General features: G+C 44.5%; 1 protein-coding gene across 4 annotated transcripts; it reads right to left on the minus strand.

Moving 5' to 3' along the window:
- Nucleotides 1-2,091: 2,091 nt before the first annotated feature.
- Nucleotides 2,092-9,670, minus strand: LOC100216806 (uncharacterized). Of its 4 annotated transcripts, none has more exons than XM_008666943.4 (8): nt 9,255-9,670; nt 8,692-8,768; nt 8,379-8,450; nt 8,206-8,243; nt 7,445-7,488; nt 5,885-5,931; nt 5,364-5,502; nt 2,092-2,711 (listed from the first exon to the last, which is right to left on the minus strand). In XM_008666943.4, exons 1-8 carry the CDS (start codon nt 9,342-9,344, stop codon nt 2,541-2,543), a joined length of 678 nt encoding a protein of 225 aa, XP_008665165.1. In that variant the 5' UTR covers nt 9,345-9,670; the 3' UTR covers nt 2,092-2,540. The 4 variants fall into 4 exon arrangements, with proteins under 4 accessions (XP_008665165.1, XP_008665172.1, NP_001136676.1 ...); XM_008666950.4 differs by having other exon boundaries at nt 5,364-5,538; nt 9,415-9,651; NM_001143204.1 differs by having other exon boundaries at nt 2,120-2,711; nt 5,364-5,538; nt 9,255-9,544.
- Nucleotides 9,671-23,063: the final 13,393 nt, after the last annotated feature.

Consider the following 23,063-nt stretch of genomic DNA (forward strand, 5'->3'; position numbering starts at 1 on the left):
CCTCACCTGTGTCGCGGTCGCGGATGAATCGGACCTTGGGTGGGACCGGGCTCTCGTCTCCGTCTACCTCCACCTCCATCACTGTTTTAGATTAGGGATGTAGCTTTGGGAAGCACACAATATAGCAATAGCATTAATTGGGTAGCTACTAGTATGCATATAGCGAAATACTATGGGCGTAGTAGCCGGTACACGTAGCAGCGAAATAAAGTCAAAGACTATATATACCCCCCACAGTAGGGCTGCGAGATCGGTTTTCAACGTAACAGAACAGGCGCAGTGCACACAACGTCAGTGTGTGGCATGCGAGCACGTAGCCGTAGCTCATGATGACGGCCCCCGGCCCAGTATGTGTTATAAATAAATGCGACACAAATAAGATCAATCATAGAGAAGACACGGATTTAACGTGAAAAACCCCTCCAAAATGAAGGGGAAAAAATCACGGGCGCCGGCCGGCAACTTCTGACTATTTTCGAGTGGTTACAGATCGCAAGAGATTTATAATTGAGATAGATATCTTCTGCGGCTTATAAAGATATTTATAGAGGTGAAACCCTAAAACGAATTTGGCCGCCTTCTTCAGAATTTGGATCACAAACTGGAGCTACTAGTCGTCGACGGAGACCCGGCAAGGATCGGTTCTTTTGAGGAGGCGGCTGCTGCCGCCGGGACTGGAGGCTGGAGGCTGGAGGTGAGTGAGTGAGGCGTGCCGTGCTCGCTCTGCCCGCGACAGCCTATTATGATGTCGCGCTTCACGAAGCAGCCGCTGCTCTCTGCCTCCGCCCTCCTCTCTTTTCCCCCTCCCTTTTTCCCGTACCGTACGTACGTGCTCCTAGTCCTAGGCGAACTCGAGAGCGGCCTCCTCGTTGGTCTGTCTCTCTCTCTCTATCCACTCGCACGCAGCCAGAGACGGGCACGCGCCGCGGCGTGCATGGTGCGTCGCACTCTCGCGCACAGTGCAAAAAAGCCGTCCGTACGCCGCCGGCCCGGACGGGTTTTCTAGTTCCTTCTGACGCCCGACGCCCCTAGTAGCTAGTCTAGCCCCCGTTTCCCGCCTGTTGTTTTGTCGCTCGGGATGACCGACGGCCATGGTTTCGTACCCGCACCAACCATCATCAGCTGCTAGCTCTTGACGCCAAACATGTCCACACGTTCTACGAGCACGACCCACGACCAGGAAGGAGGAGGCGGCTGGGCTGGAGGGGGATCCTCCGAATCCCATGATGGCCTGCGCTAGCTGCTGCTGCCTGTGCGCGCGGGCATCTCGCCATAATAAGTGCACATTGAAAGTTTGGCTGGCGCACAACGACCATCCGAGAGACCTGCCGTGCGTTGCGTTGCGTTTCCTTGCAGTACGCACGGGAGAATCGTATGGCAAAAGGCAGCAGCGTGTGTGTACGGACGGGCAAGAGTTGTCACATCACTTTTGTCACTATTGCTGCTGCTGTATTCTATGCTATATGTTTGCCTTGCATATATCTATCCCTAACGGCAGAGAGAAACGTACGCCACCGTATCCTTCTTCTCAATAACTTGGACAGATCCTACTAGGGGAAACCCCCCCCCCCCCCCGCTGGAGGCTTCAGATTTTTCCGACGCCCAAAAAGCACGGCGGCATATAGTAACCTGGAGTCTTGGAGGACAGTGGACGCAACGAAAACAACAGGCTTCTGGGTCTCATGCATGTGCCTGATTACTGCCCCATCATGCCATATGGGGAACGCAGAACGCACTGGCTTTAGTGCCCGGCCATGCTCTGCTGCTGTGCGCCTGTGCCTGCCTGCCCGTGGCTTGACGCATCATGCATGCAACATTTGCCTGGAGAAGAAAGGCCAGACGCTGGGGAGTGCTCCTGTGGCCTGTGGGGCCCATGAAATGTGAACCTACACTACACAACAACTAGAGGGAACGAGACAGAATGGGCAGTAATAACAAACTGCAGTTGCAAGAAATGCCAGGTAGCCGCGGGTGGGAAGGGAACGAGAGCAGGCCGACAGGCTTCGGCTTGCCCCGTGTATTTGGTCTGACGTTTTCTACATGGCCAATAAACGAAAGAGAAACAGGAAACCCAGTGCAACAATCCTCGCGCTGGAAGGAAGACATTCAGAACCACCATCTTCAATTCATTGGCATACATGTAGAATACAGAGTTTGAAATATGTAGTGTGATAAAGAGACTTGAAAGATGATGCCGACGGTGCAACTTGCAAGGCAGCATCGACTCGATCCATCGACAGCCAAGGCCCCATGGCTATTAACACAATAACACGGACAGCCTTTAAGATCGATCTTGCGCTACACGAATAATGCACGGCGGCAGCGCCAGTGTTACCATCATTTGATTCGGTTGCACGTATCTTCCAATCAAATCAATCGCGTATCTTGGCTTCTGAAACACGACGTTGCAGCACCAGGTGTTTCGAGAGGATGGATGCGGGAGTGCGGGACGGAACAGAAGGCCCAGCCCATCATGATGCGTGGCTGGTTGCGCTGAGTACAGGTTCGTGGACGAAGGGAAGGGGATAGATATGTACAGCCTAGTTTACTTTGCAAGACTGGCTCAAGTAATCACACCCTTCGTACACCACTAGCCCGGCTTTGTCGAGCTCGTTTTCCTGGAAACAAGCGCACCTTTGGCTAACTTGTCCGGTCAGAGCTATGTCGCCTGGCCTCCTCACCAGTCTTGGGTAGCCCGCGTCGCACCAAACCTAACACAAGCAGTACGATCTTAGGGCCTGTTTGAGAGAGCTTTGTTTCAAAAACTTAAGCTTTGGTTTTCCAGTTTCACTATAAAACAGCTCCAGCAAATTGTTAAGGTAAGTTCTAGGAGCGTTTGGTTTGTATATGGACTCCAAATTCTATAGTACAATTGATTTGTGTGGGTTTCCTTGATTACCCTTGATGATTAGTGTATTGTCGCCAGAGAGAACGAAAGTTGTATGTTGCGTAACCAGTGACATGGTGGGTAATTTTCCTACAGCTTCATGAGGAGATATAAAACAGTGTTTTTGAAGCACCCTAGCTTCATGAATTTCATGAAACGGGCCTCTAGTTTCGATTTTTTTTTAAAACTAAAGCTCGTGGAGCTGGACCTGTTTGGGTTGAAAAAGTTAGAACGAAATTGAAATTTTTAAAGTGAAGCTCTCCCAAACAAGACCTTAATTAGGCAGAAAAGGGCATCTTCAGCAAAATCGAAACTGGAGCAACTATGTTCGTTCAGAATCTTCGGAGATGTTAGGTTTCTAAAGACTATTTTTAGTCTCTATTTTATTTTATTTTATTTTATTCTTTACATTGATAAATACGTAAACTAAAACTCTATTTTCGTTTTCGTATTTGAAAATTTAAGGACTAAAATTGAATAAAATGAATGGACTAAAAATTAGTCCCTAAAAATCAAACACCCCCCTAAAATATGGTCTGGCGCCACTAAAATGACACACTAGTTCAACTCAACATTAATCAAGCAGAAGTGTTTCCCAATGAGGCGTGTGATAGGCAAAAACGGCTTGGACCATGCAAGCTGTTTGGAACATACGGAAATTCACACAAAACAAATTCATTTCGTCGACAATCGTGAGAAATCCCCAGCAGAGCATGAGAGATAGGATGAGAAAACTGAAGGAAAAAGGATCAGAGAATATTAGCCGTCAAATTGCTGGAGTTTTTACTTGATCACTAGAAATCCAGAATAATCTCCACATGTTACACCCGCTCATGATGCTTCTCATTAAAGCCAGCTGGATCTTATGTTCACTGCGAATGCATTATTACACAGCTCATCTGTTGCCATCTTTATTGGAAAGCAGTCATTTTCCTGAATTATGGTTATGGGATTGGGGCAAAATCCTTAATTGACGACTGTCTGGAGCCATCAGCAACAAACCAGAAATTGGTGCCTGGGAGGGTACATCCATAACATCCAACATGGCACACTGCTGCCCTATCGTTTGGATGCAGAATCAAAACTTTTCGAGGACTGCCTAGGTGGTAATGGATCACGATCTAAATGTTTCTTTAGGGCATGTACAACCTAGATACTACGTTACGGTTCTCCAAGCACTAGATACATATAAGAAACCTTTTCATAGTTCATACAACCTAATGTATTTAAGTCTTGTATCTTATTCACCAGAACCTCTCACGATACAACTCATTTATGTGGGTTGTATGGGTAGAACCGTATCTAAACTTAGAAAACCATGATAGTGACGTTACTTCGTCAAGATACCGTCTCTTGTGTTTTTTGCACTTACCCTCTTGATACCCCTTAAGATACGGGGTATTTATGTGGTAATGTGGGTTATACATGCCCTTACAATTCGTTTGAGCCCTTAATTATTTTTATTTCAAAAATGAATAGAAATAGGACCCGATCCTAGTCCGATTCGATACTTAAATTCTATAGTGTAAAATTTAAAGCCTATTACCACCCTAGGACTGCCAGGTGTGCTCATTTTCATGATGTGGTCAGTGTATATATTTTTTTCAAATATACAAAAGAGCATCATATCATTTCATTAAAGTTAGTCATTAAAGTACAACACTAACTCCACCCAGTAACAGTTAGTCAGTTAACTACTCCCTCCATTCCAGATTATATGTTTTTGACTTTTTTAGATACATAGTTTTTGCTATACACTATGTCTAGATAGATGACAAAAGTTATCTAGAAAAACCAAAGCATCTTATAATTTAAAACAGAGTAACATACATGCCGCTGACTCAAAAGTAAGAATGACCAGACCTAAACAACCACTGAAAACTAGATAATCCCCAAGACTAAGGGTCCGTTTGGTTGAGTTTGGTTGAGTTGTGGCCATGAAAAAAAGCTTTTGTGGGCTGTGAGTAATAAAAAAAGTTGTTATGTTCTGTAAGATGTAAAAAAGCTAAAAAAATGTTTGGTAGAAGCGCTAAAAGCCGCTAAAAGTTCTCCCATATACATTTTCACAGTTCCATTCAAAAGCCGCTAAAAGTAGGTTCAGATGTGCTTTCAATTTTACACGGTAAGAAAGTCGGCTTTTTGGAAAAAGTTGCTTCCTAGTTCGGACTCTTTGGTTTGACTTTTAGCTTTTATGGGGCAAAAACTAAACCAAACACACCCTAACTCTATGAGCTGCTTTGCATCTTCTACTACAGTCCTCAACCTAATTTACATCAGAAGAGATAGGGTTGAAGATGCATTTTTGTCGATGTCTAACACTCTTAACTTTGGTATAGTGACTATTTTCTTTTGGTATTTTGGATACGATAGGACGAAGCTCAGTTCACAAATGTCTTTCAAGAAATCAAATAAGATATCAACAACATGAGATAAAACCATGTGTCAAAAAAAAAGGGGAAGGTACAAGGATACTTACTTCACCACCTTCTTGCTGGCTCCATTTTGAATTGCAGCCAGGTATTTTAGCTTCATCACTCTTCTGTTTTTCAAGAAGCTGTGTACCTCTCTTTGCCTTCACTTCTACACCCTTCAGATATTTCGTAGGATTTCCTTCACTGTCGTAGTAACGTCCAATAAGTTTACCAGCAAATCTGTATCGTACATGTAAAGGAATGTTACGAGGGTATATATCATTAATAGAGTAGTTTCTCTAACATGATCTGCTACTTCCATGATAGCTTAGTGTGTTCCATATGGCATACACATTTGGTACTAACATAAATAACACATAGCAGTAATGGATTTGGAAACATGAACAAGAGAATCTAGAGCAAGTGCTCTAGCATGAACACATAAACAGTGTTCCAAACCGTGCTTCACTAGACTGTCTCGGTGCCACCCAGCTGCATACAGTTTTATGAAACTTCATGGTTTACAGATATGGAAGGAAACAAGTAACATGAAGACCATGAAGATGGCTCTTAGACAGGAGCTCACATGTATCTTTCGAAGTAAAATTTCCTCCAATCAACTACGCTGTTTACCTGACAAAATTGAAAATCCATCATATCGAAAATATTGGCAGAATAAAGAGAGAAAGTAAAGTCTGTAAATGCTTTTATTCTACACTAGCATGCACATATAGTGTTATGTTCAATGTGCTAAGTAGCTGCTTCCCACCAGTATTTATTATTTAATATAATATACATACGTGAATGATAAGCTGAGAAGGAGTAAATAGAAAGCTAGAGTTATGGCGTCAGACCCTAGAGTCAAAAGGATTTAGAATTAGCAGGACCAAAACTGAGTATATGAGATATGACTTTAGTACTACAATTAGTGAGGATGGAGATGTAAGCTTGGGAGGCCAGGTAGTACCAAAGAAGGACACCTTCTGTTGTTTGGGATCGATGCTACAGAGAGAGAAAGATATTGATGAAGATGTTAGCCATAGAATCAAAGCGGGGTGGATGGAATGACGTCAAGCATCGGGAATCCTATGCGACAAGAGAGAAAGATATTGATGAAGATGTTAGCCATAGAATCAAAGCGGGGTGGATGGAATGACGTCAAGCATCGGGAATCCTATGCGACAAGAGAGTGTCACAGAAGTTGAAAGGCAAGTTCTACAGGACAACGATTAGGCTTGCTATGTTATATGAGGATGAGTGTTGGCCTACTAAGAGACGACATATCCAACAACTAAGTGTCGCAGAGATGCGTATGTTGCGTTGGATATGTGGGTACACAAGATTGGGCCGAGTAAGAAACGATGACATACGCGATCAGCTAGGAGTAGCGCCAATTAAAGAAAAGCTAATTCAACACCGGTTGAGATGGTTTTGGCATGTCACCGGAGACCCTAGAGGCACCGATGCATAGAGACATCATAAGACGGGACAATAATGTGAATAGAGGTAGAGGTCGACCAATCTTGACATGGGAGGAGGCAATCAAAAGAGACTTGAAGGAATGGAATATCCCAATGAAGTTGTGTTTGGATAGAAGTGCTTGGAAAGAAGTTATCGACGTGCCCGAACCATGATTATGTCCTTTTCCTTTTAGTGCTCTCAAAAGCTTTTCCCCTCTCTTTTCTCTCTCTCTTTTTGGTGACATCTTGCTGGGTTTCAACTCTAGCCTACCCTAACTTGCTTAGGACTAAAAGACTATGTTGATGTTGATACATACGTGAATGATACATGAGGCGACGATGTTACAGTTTTAAGTTTTAACATAATTATTTGAGCTCCTAGCATGTGCACACCTATATCCATAGAGGCTAGAAGCACAAGAGAACAAAGATTAAATTGGAACTAACTCTTTTGTAAGAAAAAGGTTAGTACCATAAGCAAGTAAACAGCAACTAGATTTTTCTGAAGTGGTTAGAGATGGAGACAAAAGAGTTTATATTACAGTTGAAGCTAACTGCCATCCTAGCCCTAATTTATTAATCATGTTTTAAACATTTTTCACTGGTTGTCTATGTCTAAGCTTCAGATTCGCATTAACTACAAGGTTTACTAATACGAATAATCCATACATAGTGTGTTTTAGTACCTCACTACTTGATAAACCCTGTAAAGAATCAGTCAGACCATCACCTGTTGAAACAGAAAGGTTATTCTAGCAAAAGAATATACTTAAGCAGTAATAGACCATTCTTCTTTTTCCTTAGAATAGAGCTGTCATGCTTAACGACCATTATCTTTTTCTTATGGTAAAGTTATTTTTAAAAAACAACTTTAGTAGAAGCAGACAAGCTAGATTAGCTTCCACAAAGTTTTATAAGGGGGTAATTACTCTCTCATTCCAAATTATAGGTTGTTCTAACTTTTCTAGATACATAGATGTCACCTAGATATATATAATGTCTAGATACATAGTAAATCTAGAAAAGCCAGAACAACTTGCAGTTGTTGTTGATGTTGATGATCTTATAAAGGCCTAGTCATAATATCTGCATTTTATTCATTGATCCAAACCCTTCTTCATTAAACCAATAGGCAACTTTTTTCACTATCTTTATACCGCTTCTCATAGTGTGAAGAGTCAGCAATAACAGATTCTAAGAATTGAGCAGGAGTGTTCATTATATGTCTTGATCGTTACATCATTTATCACTTATGAAATTTGAATTTAGTATCAATGTGCTGCTTGGAGTAAAAAGATCACGCACAAGAATGCTTTGGCCTTTGCAGTTCAAGCCATAAATTCAAGATCAGGGGGACATCAAAATTATCTCTATAGAACCAACATCAACTAATGGTCATTTAAATGATTTACTAAGCTAAATAGCTAGCAGTAAGAAGCAGACTTACCTGTAAAATTTCCAGAAACAAATGCTCGTGATGCATCCCTGTCAAAAGAATGATGTTTTAACATCAGCAATGTGAAACCTATCCTCCTAGATTTATTATAACACCAAGCTGCGACATACATGTAATTCATAACAATGAAACTGAAACAGGCGCTAGAAATCTAAGACTGTAACCTCCCAGCAAAGTGATGATAACCTCCTCCAGGACCATAATGTGACCTCCCTTTCGTGACATCAAACACTGAGCTGCAGCATCAAATGAAAACCAAGATCATTCACACAAAGTCACAAACCAAGCCAGTACGACAATAGACTGGAATTTACTGAAAACATCAACTGTATTAAAAAGGTGTGCTATGCGTTTGAGTTTTAACTTATTTATCATATCAAGCTTCCCTTTTCTCACGGTAATTAAGTATCATACTATTAAAACAAGTCAGAGGGGAAGAAAATGTTGGCATATGAAGGCAAGGAAATGCATAAGTACCCCAAAATCGCGAGTAATATGGGCAACTCCTCGTTGGTTCCATTGTACACAGATAGCTCTTCCACCATCCACAACCTCTGTGCATCACAAATAAGACTTGGTAAGTAACTTTTACTATGTATCTAAGTGCGTAGCAAAAGTTATGAACCTAGAAATGTCAAAACGTCTTATAATTTGAGACGGAGCGAGTAGTAGAGAACACATAAGTGTTACGGTATTGGGAACTTGCAGTTGCAGAGGTCAAAAATGGCACAATGTTAGTCACATGCTAGAGCCACAGCCCACAAATCAGACGAACCGCTACTAGTTCATTTTTACTGTTCACAAGACATCGCATCAAATCACTGTGAGCTCACTTATGTAAGTTGCAGAATGTGACACGATATTCCTATGTGTTTGCTCCATATGACCACATAAGCTATTAGTCGATGAACACGCCTAAGCGACGACTGGTTGCCACTGATTGCAAACGCCTTGTCTGCTTCCGCAGACTAGATAAAATAAGCGAGATCTAGCTCATAAACTTCGAGAAGCATCAAGGCAACGAGAAACAGTCGACAGACCGGCTTCCTGTGGCGGTAGAGCTGGAGGACGACGGCGAGTAGCGCGGCGAGCAACGCGAGAACAAGGAGAAAGCGAGCGCCGCGCGCCATCGCTCTGGCTCCCAAGAGATCCGGAAGGCCGTTAGGTCCACCAAATCAAACTGCCTCCATGGCAACGTACCAGTATCGGTTTTTGCTACCGATCCACCTCGGCGAACTGGGGTGCCCTTGGTAACTTCGGCAGAGAGACGAATTGGTGCTTGAGGCTGCTACTTACTGGAAAGTCCCCGGGATCGTCGGAGCGGAAGATGGGGCCGCAAGACCGGTGGATTTGGTGGAAACGATCGGCGAGGGGAGCTGGCCGCAAGCCCGTGGCCGTGGGACGGTGGGAGTAAGGGTCGCGCGGGGGCCGGGCAGGACCGATTGACTGGGTTGGGCCAGGCCGGGCCAGACTCGAGTCAATGGACGCCTTCGAGGTGGGCCCTAGGGAGAGGCGCAAGGAGGACAAGTTGACTCGTCTGGGACGGGCAAGACTCGAGTCAATCAACGACTTTTTTTTTTGAAAAGGTCAATGGACGGCTTTGAGGCAGAGCCTTCCTTGCGCCGTGGCGTGATTCGTTGTAGGAGTATGTACAGACAACTAGTTTTTTTCTCGTTTTTTAATTGACCAAGGATCTGTTTAAAAACACATATATTTTATAAGAAACTGATTTATAAAAATAAAGATAATTCCAAACATGCTAATTTATACTTCTGTTACACCTTTAAACACGCTAAATTCCTACACTATCGTGAGACATATTCTCCGGGGTCAAGAAAGTATGTGTCACGGTTCGTCGAGACCCCACTCGACGGTCGCTCAAAACTCTGTCTCGTTTGAGCCTGCCCTCAGGCGAGAGCAGCACTCGAGGAGATTTTCATCTCGCTCGAGATCCCCTCTTCATAGAACAGTTGCTTTCGCCTCGCCCGAGCCCTTCTCGGGGAAGGAGGACAACCTCGAGCCCGCCCTCAGTCAAAGGTCGCGGGAACTACGAAGACATGAGCATTCAATGTAAATACCTACCCCACGTGACATGTCAAACAGGAGCGACAGGACCGTGATCCCGTCCACTTTCATCGACTATGATGACGCATGCCCGGGAATAACGGCTACTACTACCCCATGTCGTCTGCAGAGTTCAAATAACTCTGGATGGGACGCGCATGCCGCAGAGCACGGTCTAACCCTCGAGAGGAAACTCCGCCTCGGCCGAAGCCGGCCTCATCCTCGCAGTAAGCTCCGCCTCGCCCGAGCTCGGTCTCGGCCAACTACCACCTGTAAATCCCGCAGAAGGCCACTCCTTCAAATTGTTCCCTGCACGACTGCAAGCCCCGGAGCAGCCTCGCCCAGGCCTCGGGAAGACTTCCACCTCGCGACGAGCATGGATTCGGCCTTGATAGTATCAATAAAAGGACACCCGACGTCACCAGAAGTTGCAGAGCTGACATCAGATACTCTACGTATTGCCAAGAGCCTTTTGGCAAACTTACCACTGCTTCAACCACTACGACTCGGACAACTCCTCCACCGGACAGGCTCAGGTATGTGTCCAAACCCCAAACCTTGGCCTCGGCTCTCTGCTCGGTCAAAGATACATATACAGGAACCAGACATCCCCTTCTCGGGTCAGGTTAACAACAAGTGCGGGGGCCACGCTGATGACCATGTGAGAGCACCTAGAGGGGGAGTGAATAGGTGATTGTGAGCACCTAGAGGGGGAGTGAATAGGTGATCCTGTAAAACTTGAACTTAATGCCACAAAAACTTGGTTAAGTGTTAGCACAGTAATGCCAAGTGGCTAGAGAAGAGTCTTAGCGAAACACAATAACCATAAGAGAATCAACACAGATAGACACAATGGTTTATCCCGTGGTTCGGCCAAGTACAACACTTGCCTACTTCCACGTTGTGGCGTTCCAACGGACGAGGGTTGCAATCAACCCCTCTCAAGCGGTCAAAGACCCACTTGAATACCACAGTGTTTTGCTTTTCTTTTCTATATCCTGTTCGTGAGGAATCTCCACAACTTGGAGCCTCTCGCCCTTACACTTTGATGTTCACAAAGAAGCACGGAGTAAAGGAGGGATGAGCAACTCACACAAGACACAAAGATCACAGCAAATACGCACACACAAGACCCAGACTTGAGCTCAAGAGACTATCACAAGTTTCACACTAGAACGGAGCTCAAATCACTAAGAATGTCGAACAAGTGCGCAAGAATGGAGTGTGAGTGATCAACAATGCTCAAGGGATGCTTGGTACTCTCCTCCATGCGCCTAGGGGTCCCTTTTATAGCCCCAAGGCAGCTAGGAGCTGTTGAGAGCAATCTGGGAAGGCAATTCTTACCTTCTGTCGCCTGGCGCACCGGACAGTCCGGTGCACCACCGGACACTGTCCGGTGTGGATTTCCTTCCTTATTTGGCGAAGCCGACCATTGGCAGCCTTGGAGCCGTTGGCGCACCGGACAGTCCGGTGCCCCCTACTAGCCGTTGGCTCGGCCACGTGTCCCGCGCGGATCGCGCGGCCGACCGTTGGCTCACCGGACAGTCCGGTGCACACCGGACAGTCCGGTGAATTATAGTCGTACGCCGTTAATCACTTCCTGAGAGCAGCAAGTTCGCCTGAGCCAGCCTGGCGCACCGGACACTGTCTGGTGCACCACCGGACAGTCCGATGCACCCAGACAGAGCTGACTTTGGCTGAACAAAGCCATCTTTAATTCCAACTTTGATTTTTCCTGTTTCCAGCACTTAGACACAATACATTAGTCTCTAAAACAATGTACTAAGTCTGAGAAACATACCTCTATACTTGATTTGTACTTTGTCCACCATTTATCACTAAGGCACTTGTGTTGGACACTAAATCACCAAAATACTTAGAAATGGCCCAAGGGCACATTTCCCTTTCAATCTCCCCCTTTTTGGTGATTTATGCCAACACAACATAAAGCAAGTAGAACAAGTGTAAAATCAATTCAAATAAGAACTCAAAATTGTTTTGATTCAAATTTGACATATATGGATCATTCTTTGCCACCACTTGGTTTGTTTTTACAAATCAAACACAATTTCCTATCTCTAAGTCAAACACACATGTTGAAACATAAAGAGAGATATTTCACGAGAAATTGATCAAGGATTCAAAAACTCCCCCTTTTTCCATAATTAAGCCTTTTTCCCACAAGAGACCAACTTTTGATAATAAGAGCTAAACAAGAGTATTTTGACAAACAAAAACTCTAACTCTACTTTTTCAAAATTCTCAAGTGGTAGTTGATCCATATCTTGCTTTGGCCTTATTTTCTCCCCCTTTGGCATCAAGCACCAAAACGGGATCAATCTTGGCCTATTAACCCCATTGCCTCACCAAAAACTTCAACTAAGAGTAAAAAGGCAATAAGAGTACAAGGATGAACTTGGAATAAGTTACTCTTTCATCGGAGTGCAGTGGAAGTCTTGCATGGTCCAAGTCCACCTTTTCCCTTTCAAACCTCCTTTGAGACTAAATTAAGCAAACTCAAGCACACAGTTAGTCTCAAAGGGTCAAGTTGTAGCACATCTCCCCCTAAATATGTGCATCACTTGCAAGTGGACTTGTAAGGTCCGGGGAGTGTTTGTACAACTTGAGCACCATAAATAAACAACAAAATGCTTAAGGAACATGATCAAGGCATAAAACACATGTATGCTATAAATCAATCCAAGTTCCGCGAATCTAAGACATTTAGCTCACTACGCAACTTGCAAAAGGTCTGCTCATCTAAAGGCTTGGTAAAGATATCGGCTAGCTGGTTCTCGGAGCTAACATGAAACACTTCGATATCTCCCTTTTGCTGGTGGTCTCTCAAAAAGTGATGCCGGATGTCTATGTGCTTTGTGCGGCTGTGTTCAACAGGATTATCCGCCATGCGGATAGCACTCTCATTATCACATAGGAGTGGGACTTTGCTCAAATTGTAGCCAAAGTCCCTGAGGGTTTGCCTCATCCAAAGTAGTTGCGCACAACACTGTCCTGCGGCAACGTACTCGGCCTCAGCGGTGGATAGGGCAACGGAAGTTTGTTTCTTAGAACTCCATGACACCAGGGACCTTCCTAAGAATTGGCACGTCCCCGATGTACTTTTCCTATCGACCTTACATCCAGCATAGTCGGAGTCTGAATATCCAATCAAGTCAAAGGTAGACCCCTTTGGATACTAGATCCCGAAGCAAGGCGTAGCGACTAAGTATCTAAGAATTCGCTTCACCGCCACTAAGTGACACTCCCTTGGATCAGATTGAAATCTAGCACACATGCATACGCTAAGCATAATATCCGGTCTACTAGCACATAAATAAAGTAAAGACCCTATCATAGACCGGTATGCCTTTTGATCAACGGACTTACCTCCTTTGTTGAGGTCGGTGTGTCCGTCGGTTCCCATTGGAGTCTTTGCGGGCTTGGCGTCCTTCATCCCAAACCGCTTGATCAAGTCTTGCGTGTACTTTGTTTGGGAGATGAAGGTCCCATCCTTGAGTTGCCTCACTTGGAACCCAAGAAAATAGCTTAATTCGCCCATCATCGACATCTCAAACTTTTGAGTCATCACCCTGCTAAACTCTTCACAAGACTTTTGATTAGTAGAACCAAATATTATGTCATCGACATAAATTTGGCACACAAAAAGATCACCATCACATGTCTTAGTAAAAAGAGTTGGATCGGCTTTCCCAACCTTGAAAGCATTAGCAATTAAAAAGTCTCTAAGGCATTCATACCATGCTCTTGGGGCTTGCTTAAGTCCATAGAGCGCCTTAGAGAGCTTAAACACGTGGTTGGGGTACCGTTCATCCTCGAAGCCAGGGGGTTGCTCCACGTACACCTCCTCCTTGATTGGCCCGTTGAGGAAAGCGCTCTTCACATCCATTTGGAACAACCTGAAGGAATGGTGAGCGACATATGCTAGCAAAATACGAATGGACTCTAGCCTAGCCACAGGAGCAAAAGTCTCCTCAAAGTCCAAACCTGCGACTTGGGCATAACCTTTTGCCACAAGTCGTGCCTTGTTCCTTGTCACCACCCCGTGCTCATCTTGTTTGTTGCGGAACACCCACTTGGTTCCCACAACATTTTGCTTGGGACGAGGCACCAGTGTCCAAACTTCATTTCTCTTGAAGTTGTTGAGCTCCTCTTGCATGGCCAACACCCAGTCTGGATCTAGCAAGGTCTCCTCTACCCTGAAAGGCTCAATAGAAGAGACAAAGGAGTAATGCTCACAAAAATTAACTGATCGAGATTGAAAGGGAATTAGGCTTACACCTATTTCCTAGATGATTTGTAACACCCGGTTTTAAAGGACAAAGCCGGGTGCATCTCATACATGCGCCAAGAAGACAACATATATAATAACAGAGTGTATAGAGATAAATGTCACAAAACATCAGAGTATTTATTACATAGCGGAAGACTTTATACAAAATAAAGATAAATATAAAACGAACTAAGGATCGTCGGCGCCAATGTCGACTGAGAAACGCCACCTAGATCAGATCGAACTCCTCAGTGTTAGACGGCTCCTCCTGAACCACCTGTTCTTCTCCTGTGGGGGGGGGGGGTGTGAGATAGCCAGAGTGAGCTCACATACGATCATAGCTCAACAAGTCGTGGGGAATAATGTGGCATGAACTCACCAAAGGTGGGAGTTCATGAAGTGTAAGGCTGATCAATGAAATAAAGGCTGAAGCTGAGCATTGCTTTTAAGTTGGTCAAAATTTTATTAGCAGTTACTAAGTGTAAGTAAATACCAAACCATAGTAATAATAAGTAAAAGTAATAATAAAATAATCCCAAATGCAATGAAATGACAGGTTAAGTTTAAGTTCCATAGATTAATCATGTGAGTGTCCAAGCCGCTCATGACCGTGAGCACGGCTAGTATACCAGTTTTACACTCTGCAGAGGTTGCGCATCTTTACCCACAAGTCGTGTTACCCATTTGCCACGGAGTTGATCAGACTCCATACACCTCTACCAAGGAAGCGAGGCAGGGTACCACTACGAGGCCTTTACAAAGTTCCACTAGCTTCAGACTACCCGCACAGTTTATAGGAAGTTCCAATGCAGGGTTCCTGACTGACTGCCATTGCAGCAAAATCAACCAGGGACCTCCCTACACTGACCACTCCCCTACTGCCCTTGCCCCTTTCGGGTAAGGTAGCCCTCCACTAGCTTTCCTAGTTAATCAGCCAAGGGCATCCCATTAAACCCTTGTGGTAGCACTGTTTTTCCCGGGTGGTTCTCCATGTTCCCATTAACATAATGATCTTAACATGAACAAGGAAGAATAAAACAGATAACAATAAATAGTATAACAATGAGTGATGAATACCTCTATACCCAAATCCACATAAAGCAATAGCATGTACTACCCAAAACTTTAGTAGTAAAACCAGTGGTGAAGCAAGGTATAAAGATAGTCAAAATCTAGGGTATCCTATTGGGTCCCAGCAAAATTATCCTATGCAGATCATTATGAATAATAAGAACATGAATAGGTAAAGGAAGTGATCAAGGGCACAACTTGCCTTCCACGAGCTCCTGCTCAGCAGTCTCTACTTGTTGAACCTCAGAATCCTGTGTAGCCTGCCCGTCTACTCGCATCAACACAATACATACATAATATAGCAAAAATTAACATCACATCAAACATGCAAATATAATATACAGTAATAAACTAGACATTAAAATATGATCACAGGAACTGGAATCATTAAATTTGGAGTTATATATTTTAAGTTATAGATTTTCTAAGGTTTTATGCATTTAATATAAGATTAAGTGAAAGAATAATTTTAATGTGTTTGTCATGTCAGAACAGAGGCACTAATGGGTAGACAATATTATTACAAAAATTTAGGAACTGGAATGGACCAATTTGGAGTTCATATGCATTTTCTATGAATTATACAACTTATATGAATTGTTTTTATATTAAAAACTCATTTTCTAATTCATTTCCCTGATTTTATAATTCTCTGGACGGAGCCTCAATTACAGGAAACTGCAGGGGCTACGGTGTAAGAATTCCACAGACTCAGTGTACAGCCGCATAGGACGGAGGGTTTATTTTTAAACTACTCAAGGACTCGTTTGCAATATTACGCAGCCGAAAGGGTATCGTGGGGTCTCGGCCGTCCGATCTAAAAGGAACGCCACAGATTAGATCAGCTCCCTTCGCGAACCGGTACGCATTATAGATCCTCGGATCTCGATCTGACGGCCAGGGTTTTAAATCGCGCGGATCGCATGGCGTCCGCCCGATCACTGATCGACGGCCAGCGCGCGCCAGATCAAACCGGTAACTTCTAGGTTTAATCGCGACCGCCCCACGTGAATCCAACGGTCCAGACACCGTCCGATCCAACGCTACCCACGGGAGATCACATGCGCCCGATCCGAGACGGACGGTCCTGATTGACACCGTCGAACGGGTACGCGCGGGATAACCCCAGCCATTCACTCGTTCATCAACGACATACACCGTTCTTCCTCACCCGACTTGGTTGAATGGCGGCGCCGCCGCCCCTATACGGCGGAACCTCGCCGGTGAATCCCAGGCTTGATGATTTAGCGCACGGCTCAAGATTCGATCGGGTCCTACACTATCGCAGGAAACAAACGAACTCGGGAGAGGGTTTACTCACCGGAGTTGGCGACCAGACGAAGCCACCCGCGGCGCAGAGCGGATCTCGGTCGAGGCGAAGGCTCCGGCGAGAAATTTGCCGCAGCAATCCCACGGCACACCGCCTGCAGTCCGCCCGGTTAGGTTCCCGATGACCCGAAGGACGATCCCGACCCTCGCCTTCCTCCAAAGGCGCGCGATACATGAGTATTGATCGTGGCGCCGACGGCGGCGAGTTGTTTCCTACCTCTCCTCGCTTCACCGCAGCGGTGGTGATTTTAGCGTACGCCCTAGAGACAATGAGAGAGGGAGAGGGAGACCGCGGCGCTCCCACTTTATTTCCCAGCTGAGCTCAACGACCCGCGCGGAGGATACGGCAGAGGTGGCGCAGCCGCGGCGGCTGTTCTGTTGCGCCGGCGCGAAGTCCGCGGAGGAGATAAACCCGACCGACCGGGCCCGCACGTCAGTGGGTAGAGGGCTGCGATGCGCGCGCGGTGTGACGAATTGGGCCGCGCGGTTTGGATTCGGGAGTGGGCCGAAATGGGGTAGCGAAGCCCAGGTAGGTTCTTTTCCCTTTTTCTTTTGCTTTTATTTTCTGTTTTCTTTTATTTACAATTCTTTTGAATCCAAATTTTGAATGCAATCTCAAGTGCAAATTTAAACACATTTGAACTATGCATATTGGTCATACCAATTATGAGGATGTTATTTAATTATAGTATTATTTTATATTGGATATTATTTCCTTCTTTCCTCTAATCTTCTTCTCATTATTATTTTATTTTTGTATTGCCACAAAATGCACATAACATAAAACTCAGCATGATGCATAGTTTAGTGGTAAATTTTTTTATTAGTTACTTGTCTTAAAATATGCTATTCACATGTGATGATAAGTAGATACAAAGTACACATATACCTAAAGGAGATAACTTTTCCCTTTTATATATGATCTTTTACAAATTGGGTATTACAAATCCTACCCCCCTTAAAAATAATCTCGTCCTCGAGATTTAAGAAGAACTAAGGAAAAGATGGGGGAAGTCTATGTGAAGCTCTTCTTCTCTTTCCCAAGTGGCTTCATCTTCACCGTGGTGACTCCATTGTACTTTGCACATCTTTATCACCTTATTTCTGGTAACTTGAGTCAAAGTGTCCAGAATCTTGATAGGGTACTCCGCATAAGTCAGGTCATCTTGAACACTAAGGTCCTCCAGTGGTAGCTGCTCCTCAGGTACCCTGAGGCACTTCTTTAGCTGGGACACATGAAACACATCATGTACATCTGACAGATGATTGGGTAACTCCAGTTGATATGCAACTTCTCCCACTCGCTTTAAGATCAAGAAGGGTCCAATAAAGCGAGGGGACAACTTCCCTTTAACTTTAAATCTCCTCATACCACGAAGTGGTGACACCTTCAAATAGACATGATCACCCTCCTTAAACTCCAGTAGTCTTCTCCTATTATCAGCATAGCTCTTTTGCCTTGATTGTGCGATTCTCAAATTTTCCCTTATCATTCGAACTTGTTCTTCTGCCTCTTGAATAAGTTCAGGCCCAAAGAACTGTCTTTCTCCAGTTTGATCCCAATACAGGGGTGTCCTGCATTTCCTACCATACAGAGCTTCAAACGGTGACATCTTCAAACTGGCCTGATAGCTATTATTATAAGAAAACTCAGCATAGGGTAAGCTCTTCTCCCAACTGCCACCATGCTTGAGAGCACAAGCTCTTAACATATCTTCCAGCACTTGGTTAGTCCTCTCTGTCTGTCCATCAGTCTGGGGATGGTAGGCTGAGCTAAAATTCAACTTTGTATCCAAACTCTCATGCAACTTCTTCCAAAACCGAGAAGTAAACTGTGACCCTCGATCAGACACGATCTTCTTAGGCACTCCATGTAAACAAACTATCCGAGTCATATACAATTCTGCTAGTTTGGCTCCCGTATAATTAGTCCTCACAGGTATAAAATGAGCCACTTTTGTCAATCTGTCTACAATTACCCAAATAGAGTCATATCCTGCTGGAGTGCGGGGTAGTCCAACAATAAAATCCATACCAATTTCTTCCCATTTCCACTCAGGTATCTTCAATGGGTGCAATAATCCAGCGGGTCTTTGATGTTCGGCCTTGACTCTTTGACACACTTCACACTTAGCCACATGAGCAGCCACATCTCTTTTCAGTCCATACCACCAATACTTTTGCTTCAAATCTTGATACATCTTAGTGCTTCCAGGGTGGATGGAGTAATCAGAATCATGAGCTTCTTTCAATATAGCCTCACGGAGGCTATCGATCTCTGGAACACATATCCGATCTTTGAACCATATAGTACCTTGCTCATCCTCCATGAATTCCGGAACTCGACCATCCGTGATCAGATCCTTAATCTCTTGAATCTTAGCATCACCAACCTAACCTTTACGAATCTCTTGCTCCAAGGTAGGTTCCAACTCAATGGTAACTCCTTCAGTGTGAGTAACAATTCCCAGGTTGAGCTTCTCAAAATCCTTTGCTAATTCATCGGGTAGCTGGACAACGAAAGCGGAGTGAACATGTTCTTTCCGACTCAAGGCATCTGCGACCAAATTCGCCTTGCCCGGGTGATAGTGAATCTCCAAATCATAATCCTTGATGAGCTCCAACCAACGACGTTGTCTGAGGTTGAGATCCTTCTGAGTGAATATATACTTCAAACTCTTGTGATCCGTGTACACTTGACACTTAGTTCCCATAATGTAGTGTCTCCAAATCTTCAGTGCATGCACAACTGCTGCCAGCTCTAAGTCATGAGTGGGGTAGTTCAATTCATGCTTCCGCAACTGACGAGATGCATAGGCAATCACATGACCTTCTTGCATAAGCACACATCCAAGTCCTTGGCCACATGCATCACAATAAATGTCAAATCCCTTCTGCAGATCTGGCATAATCAATACCGGAGGTGACATCAATTTTTCCTTCAATTGATCAAAGCTCTCTTGACATTTCTCATCCCACTTAAATTCTTTTCCTTTCTCCAAAAGCGATGTCATAGGCTTGGCAATCTTAGAGAACCCTTCAATAAATCTCCGATAATATCCTGCGAGTCCCAAGAAACTTCGAATCTCAGTAACTGTAGTGGGCACTCTCCACTCCATTATCTCCTTTACTTTAGCAGGATCCACAGCTATTCCTCCATTAGAAATAATATGACCAAGGAATGGCACCTTGTCAATCCAAAACTCGCACTTGCTGAACTTAGCGTAGAGTTGATTATCTCGCAGCTTCTGTAGCACCAACCTTAAATGTTCCTCGTGATCACTTTCATTCCTAGAATAGATAAGAATATCGTCGATGAACACCACGACGAATCTGTCCAAATACTCCATAAACACCTTATTCATCAAATTCATAAAATAAGCTGGTGCATTGGTCAATCCAAATGACATAACAGTAAACTCATATAATCCATATCGAGTCGAGAAAGCCGTCTTAGGAATATCCGATGGTCTAATCCTCATTTGATGGTATCCCGATCGGAGATCAATCTTCGAGAATACCCTAGCACCTCTCATCTGATCAAATAGATCCTCAATACGGGGCAACGGGTACTTGTTCTTCACCGTAACATCATTAAGAGATCTATAATCCACACACATCCGCTGCGATCCATCCTTCTTCTGCACAAATAACACCGGTGCTCCCCAGGGTGAGGAACTCGGACGAATGTAACCAGCCTCTTGTAACTCCGTCAACTGCTTCTTCAGTTCCTTCAACTCCTCTACAGACATTCTATAAGACCGTTTTGAAATAGGGGCGGTTCCAGGTAAGAGATCAATAACAAACTCAACTTCTCTATCAGGTGGCATCCCTGGTAACTCCTCTGGAAAGACATCTGGAAAATCTCTAACCACCCGGATGTTGTTACCAACAAACTCCTCAGGCATAAAGAACATTGCACGCATGGATGAGGAGGTTACTGCAATATTAACTTGAAATCTTTCTCCTTTAGCAGTAGTGAGTTCTACGGTACCTCGACCACATGCTATAACGGCCTTTGCCTTTCTTAGCCATGACATACCAAGGATCAGATCTATACTGCTTGACTCTAATATTATAGCAGTAGCTCCAAATTCTCTACCCATAATGGTCAATGTCAATCTACGTGTCATTTGATTCGCCTCAACATGCCCTTTAGGTGTAATTACTATCATGGGTTTTCTCATATTTAGCAGTGGTATTTCATTTGTGTTGGCATATCTAGCAGACATGAATGAATGTGTAGCACCAGAATCAAATAATATTGTTGCAGGGATTGCATTAACATAAAACATACCAATTACGAGGTCACCGCCATCAGGAGTATCATCAACGCTGACTTGATTCACCCTGGCTATAGAATATCCCTTGCCAGGGGTCTGTTGCTTGTTCTGAGCTGGAGTAGTAGCAATCCTCTGTGGGCAGACATTTGCATAATGACCAGTCTTCCCACACTTGAAACACGTAGTGCCTGGACTCTGTCCTGCAAACTTCGTCGGGGTGCCAGTGGGAGTAGCCTGTCGAGGAGGTGGAGTCCTCAGCGGTGATTGCTGAACTGGGCGCGGTCCTCCTGGTCGAGTCGGTGTACCCTGTGGTGAACTGTAGCGAGGACGAACACTGCTGCTACCCTGTCCTTGAGAGATAGCCTTCCTCTTGAAATCACCCAGTTGAACACGCTTGTGTTCAATAGCAAGAGCCTTATCCAGTAGCCTCTGAAAGGATGGAAAAGTGTGTGCAACCAGTGCATACTGCAAGGGTCCATTAAGTCCTTCAATGAAGTGCTCCTGCTTTCTTTCATCCTCAGCAACTTCCTCCGGAGCATACCTCGACAGCTGAATAAATTTGTCTCTGTACTCGCTGACCGACATATTGCCTTGCTTCAATGACAGAAACTCCTTCTTCTTGATCTTTATCATCCTAGCTGGAATATGGTAGTTCCTGAACTGTGTACTGAACTCCGCCCAAGTAATAGTATCAGCAGCATCATGGGCAGCAGTATAAGAATCCCACCAATCAGCAGCAGGGCCAGTCAGACGTCCAGAAGCATATAAAACCTTCTCCCGGTCAGTACATTGTGCAATATTCAGCATCTTCTCAACAGACTTTAGCCAATCATCCGCGTCCAGTGGATCAGGTGAGCTAGCGAAGGTAGGTGACTTATGACTCATGAACTCCCGGTGCTTATCACGGGGTGGAACTGGTGGTGGTGGTGGAGGCAGTGGCACTTGTTGCTGCTGTTGCTGTTGTTGTTGCTGTTGTTGAAGTTGTTGTTGCAGCTGCTGTTGTTGCGCCCTCCTTTCTTGGCGTATCTCATCTCTCTCCTGGCGCAACTCCTGGCGTATATCTTCTCTTTCCTGACGCATCTCTTGGCGTTCTTGCTGCATCTGGGCACGCATATCAGCCATAGTGTCTGCCATTTGCTGCATCACCGCCATCTGAGCAGCAACCAGTGGGTCAACTCCGCCTGGTGGAGGATTAGGAGGATTCATCTCTGCAGGCTGTGGCTGAGGTTGTCTGTATATTCTCCGAGTGTGTCGATTAGGAGGCAAATCAATTCCACCACCCTGCCTGGTATTGACCATCTGAGTTAGATACATATGGTAAGAAAATAGTAGCCAAGGCAGTAATTACGAATCATGTTAAATTGGGGGATTTATTAGCTAAGCAGATTAATGTTTTACCTACCATAGCTAATTTATTACCTTATGCTGGCACATACTAAGATGTCCATCTATATAATATCTCAATCAATCAAAGAAGCAAATCAGACATTTTTCATCATAACAATCAAACAACATTTTTTAAATATAGAAAATAGTTTTGATTTGGTCTTAGGCCTCATATCTCTTAAAATGTCATAGGGGTAGGGATTCCAAGGTGTGAAATCCATCTTGTCTCAGAGTAGAAAAGGTAAGAATGATCAGAGTAGAACAGTATAAGGTGAGACAGGATCAAGATAAGTGTAGAAAGAATCAGAGTAAGGTAAGTAGGTAGGGGTTTTGTCCATTTCTATCTAGGTCTCGTCCTACGGTCAACATTTCCTCTGATACCACTTCTGTAACACCCGGTTTTAAAGGACAAAGCCGGGTGCATC

The sequence above is a fragment of the Zea mays genome, chromosome 1 (assembly GCF_902167145.1).
Source record: "Zea mays cultivar B73 chromosome 1, Zm-B73-REFERENCE-NAM-5.0, whole genome shotgun sequence".
Taxonomy (NCBI): domain Eukaryota; kingdom Viridiplantae; phylum Streptophyta; class Magnoliopsida; order Poales; family Poaceae; genus Zea; species Zea mays.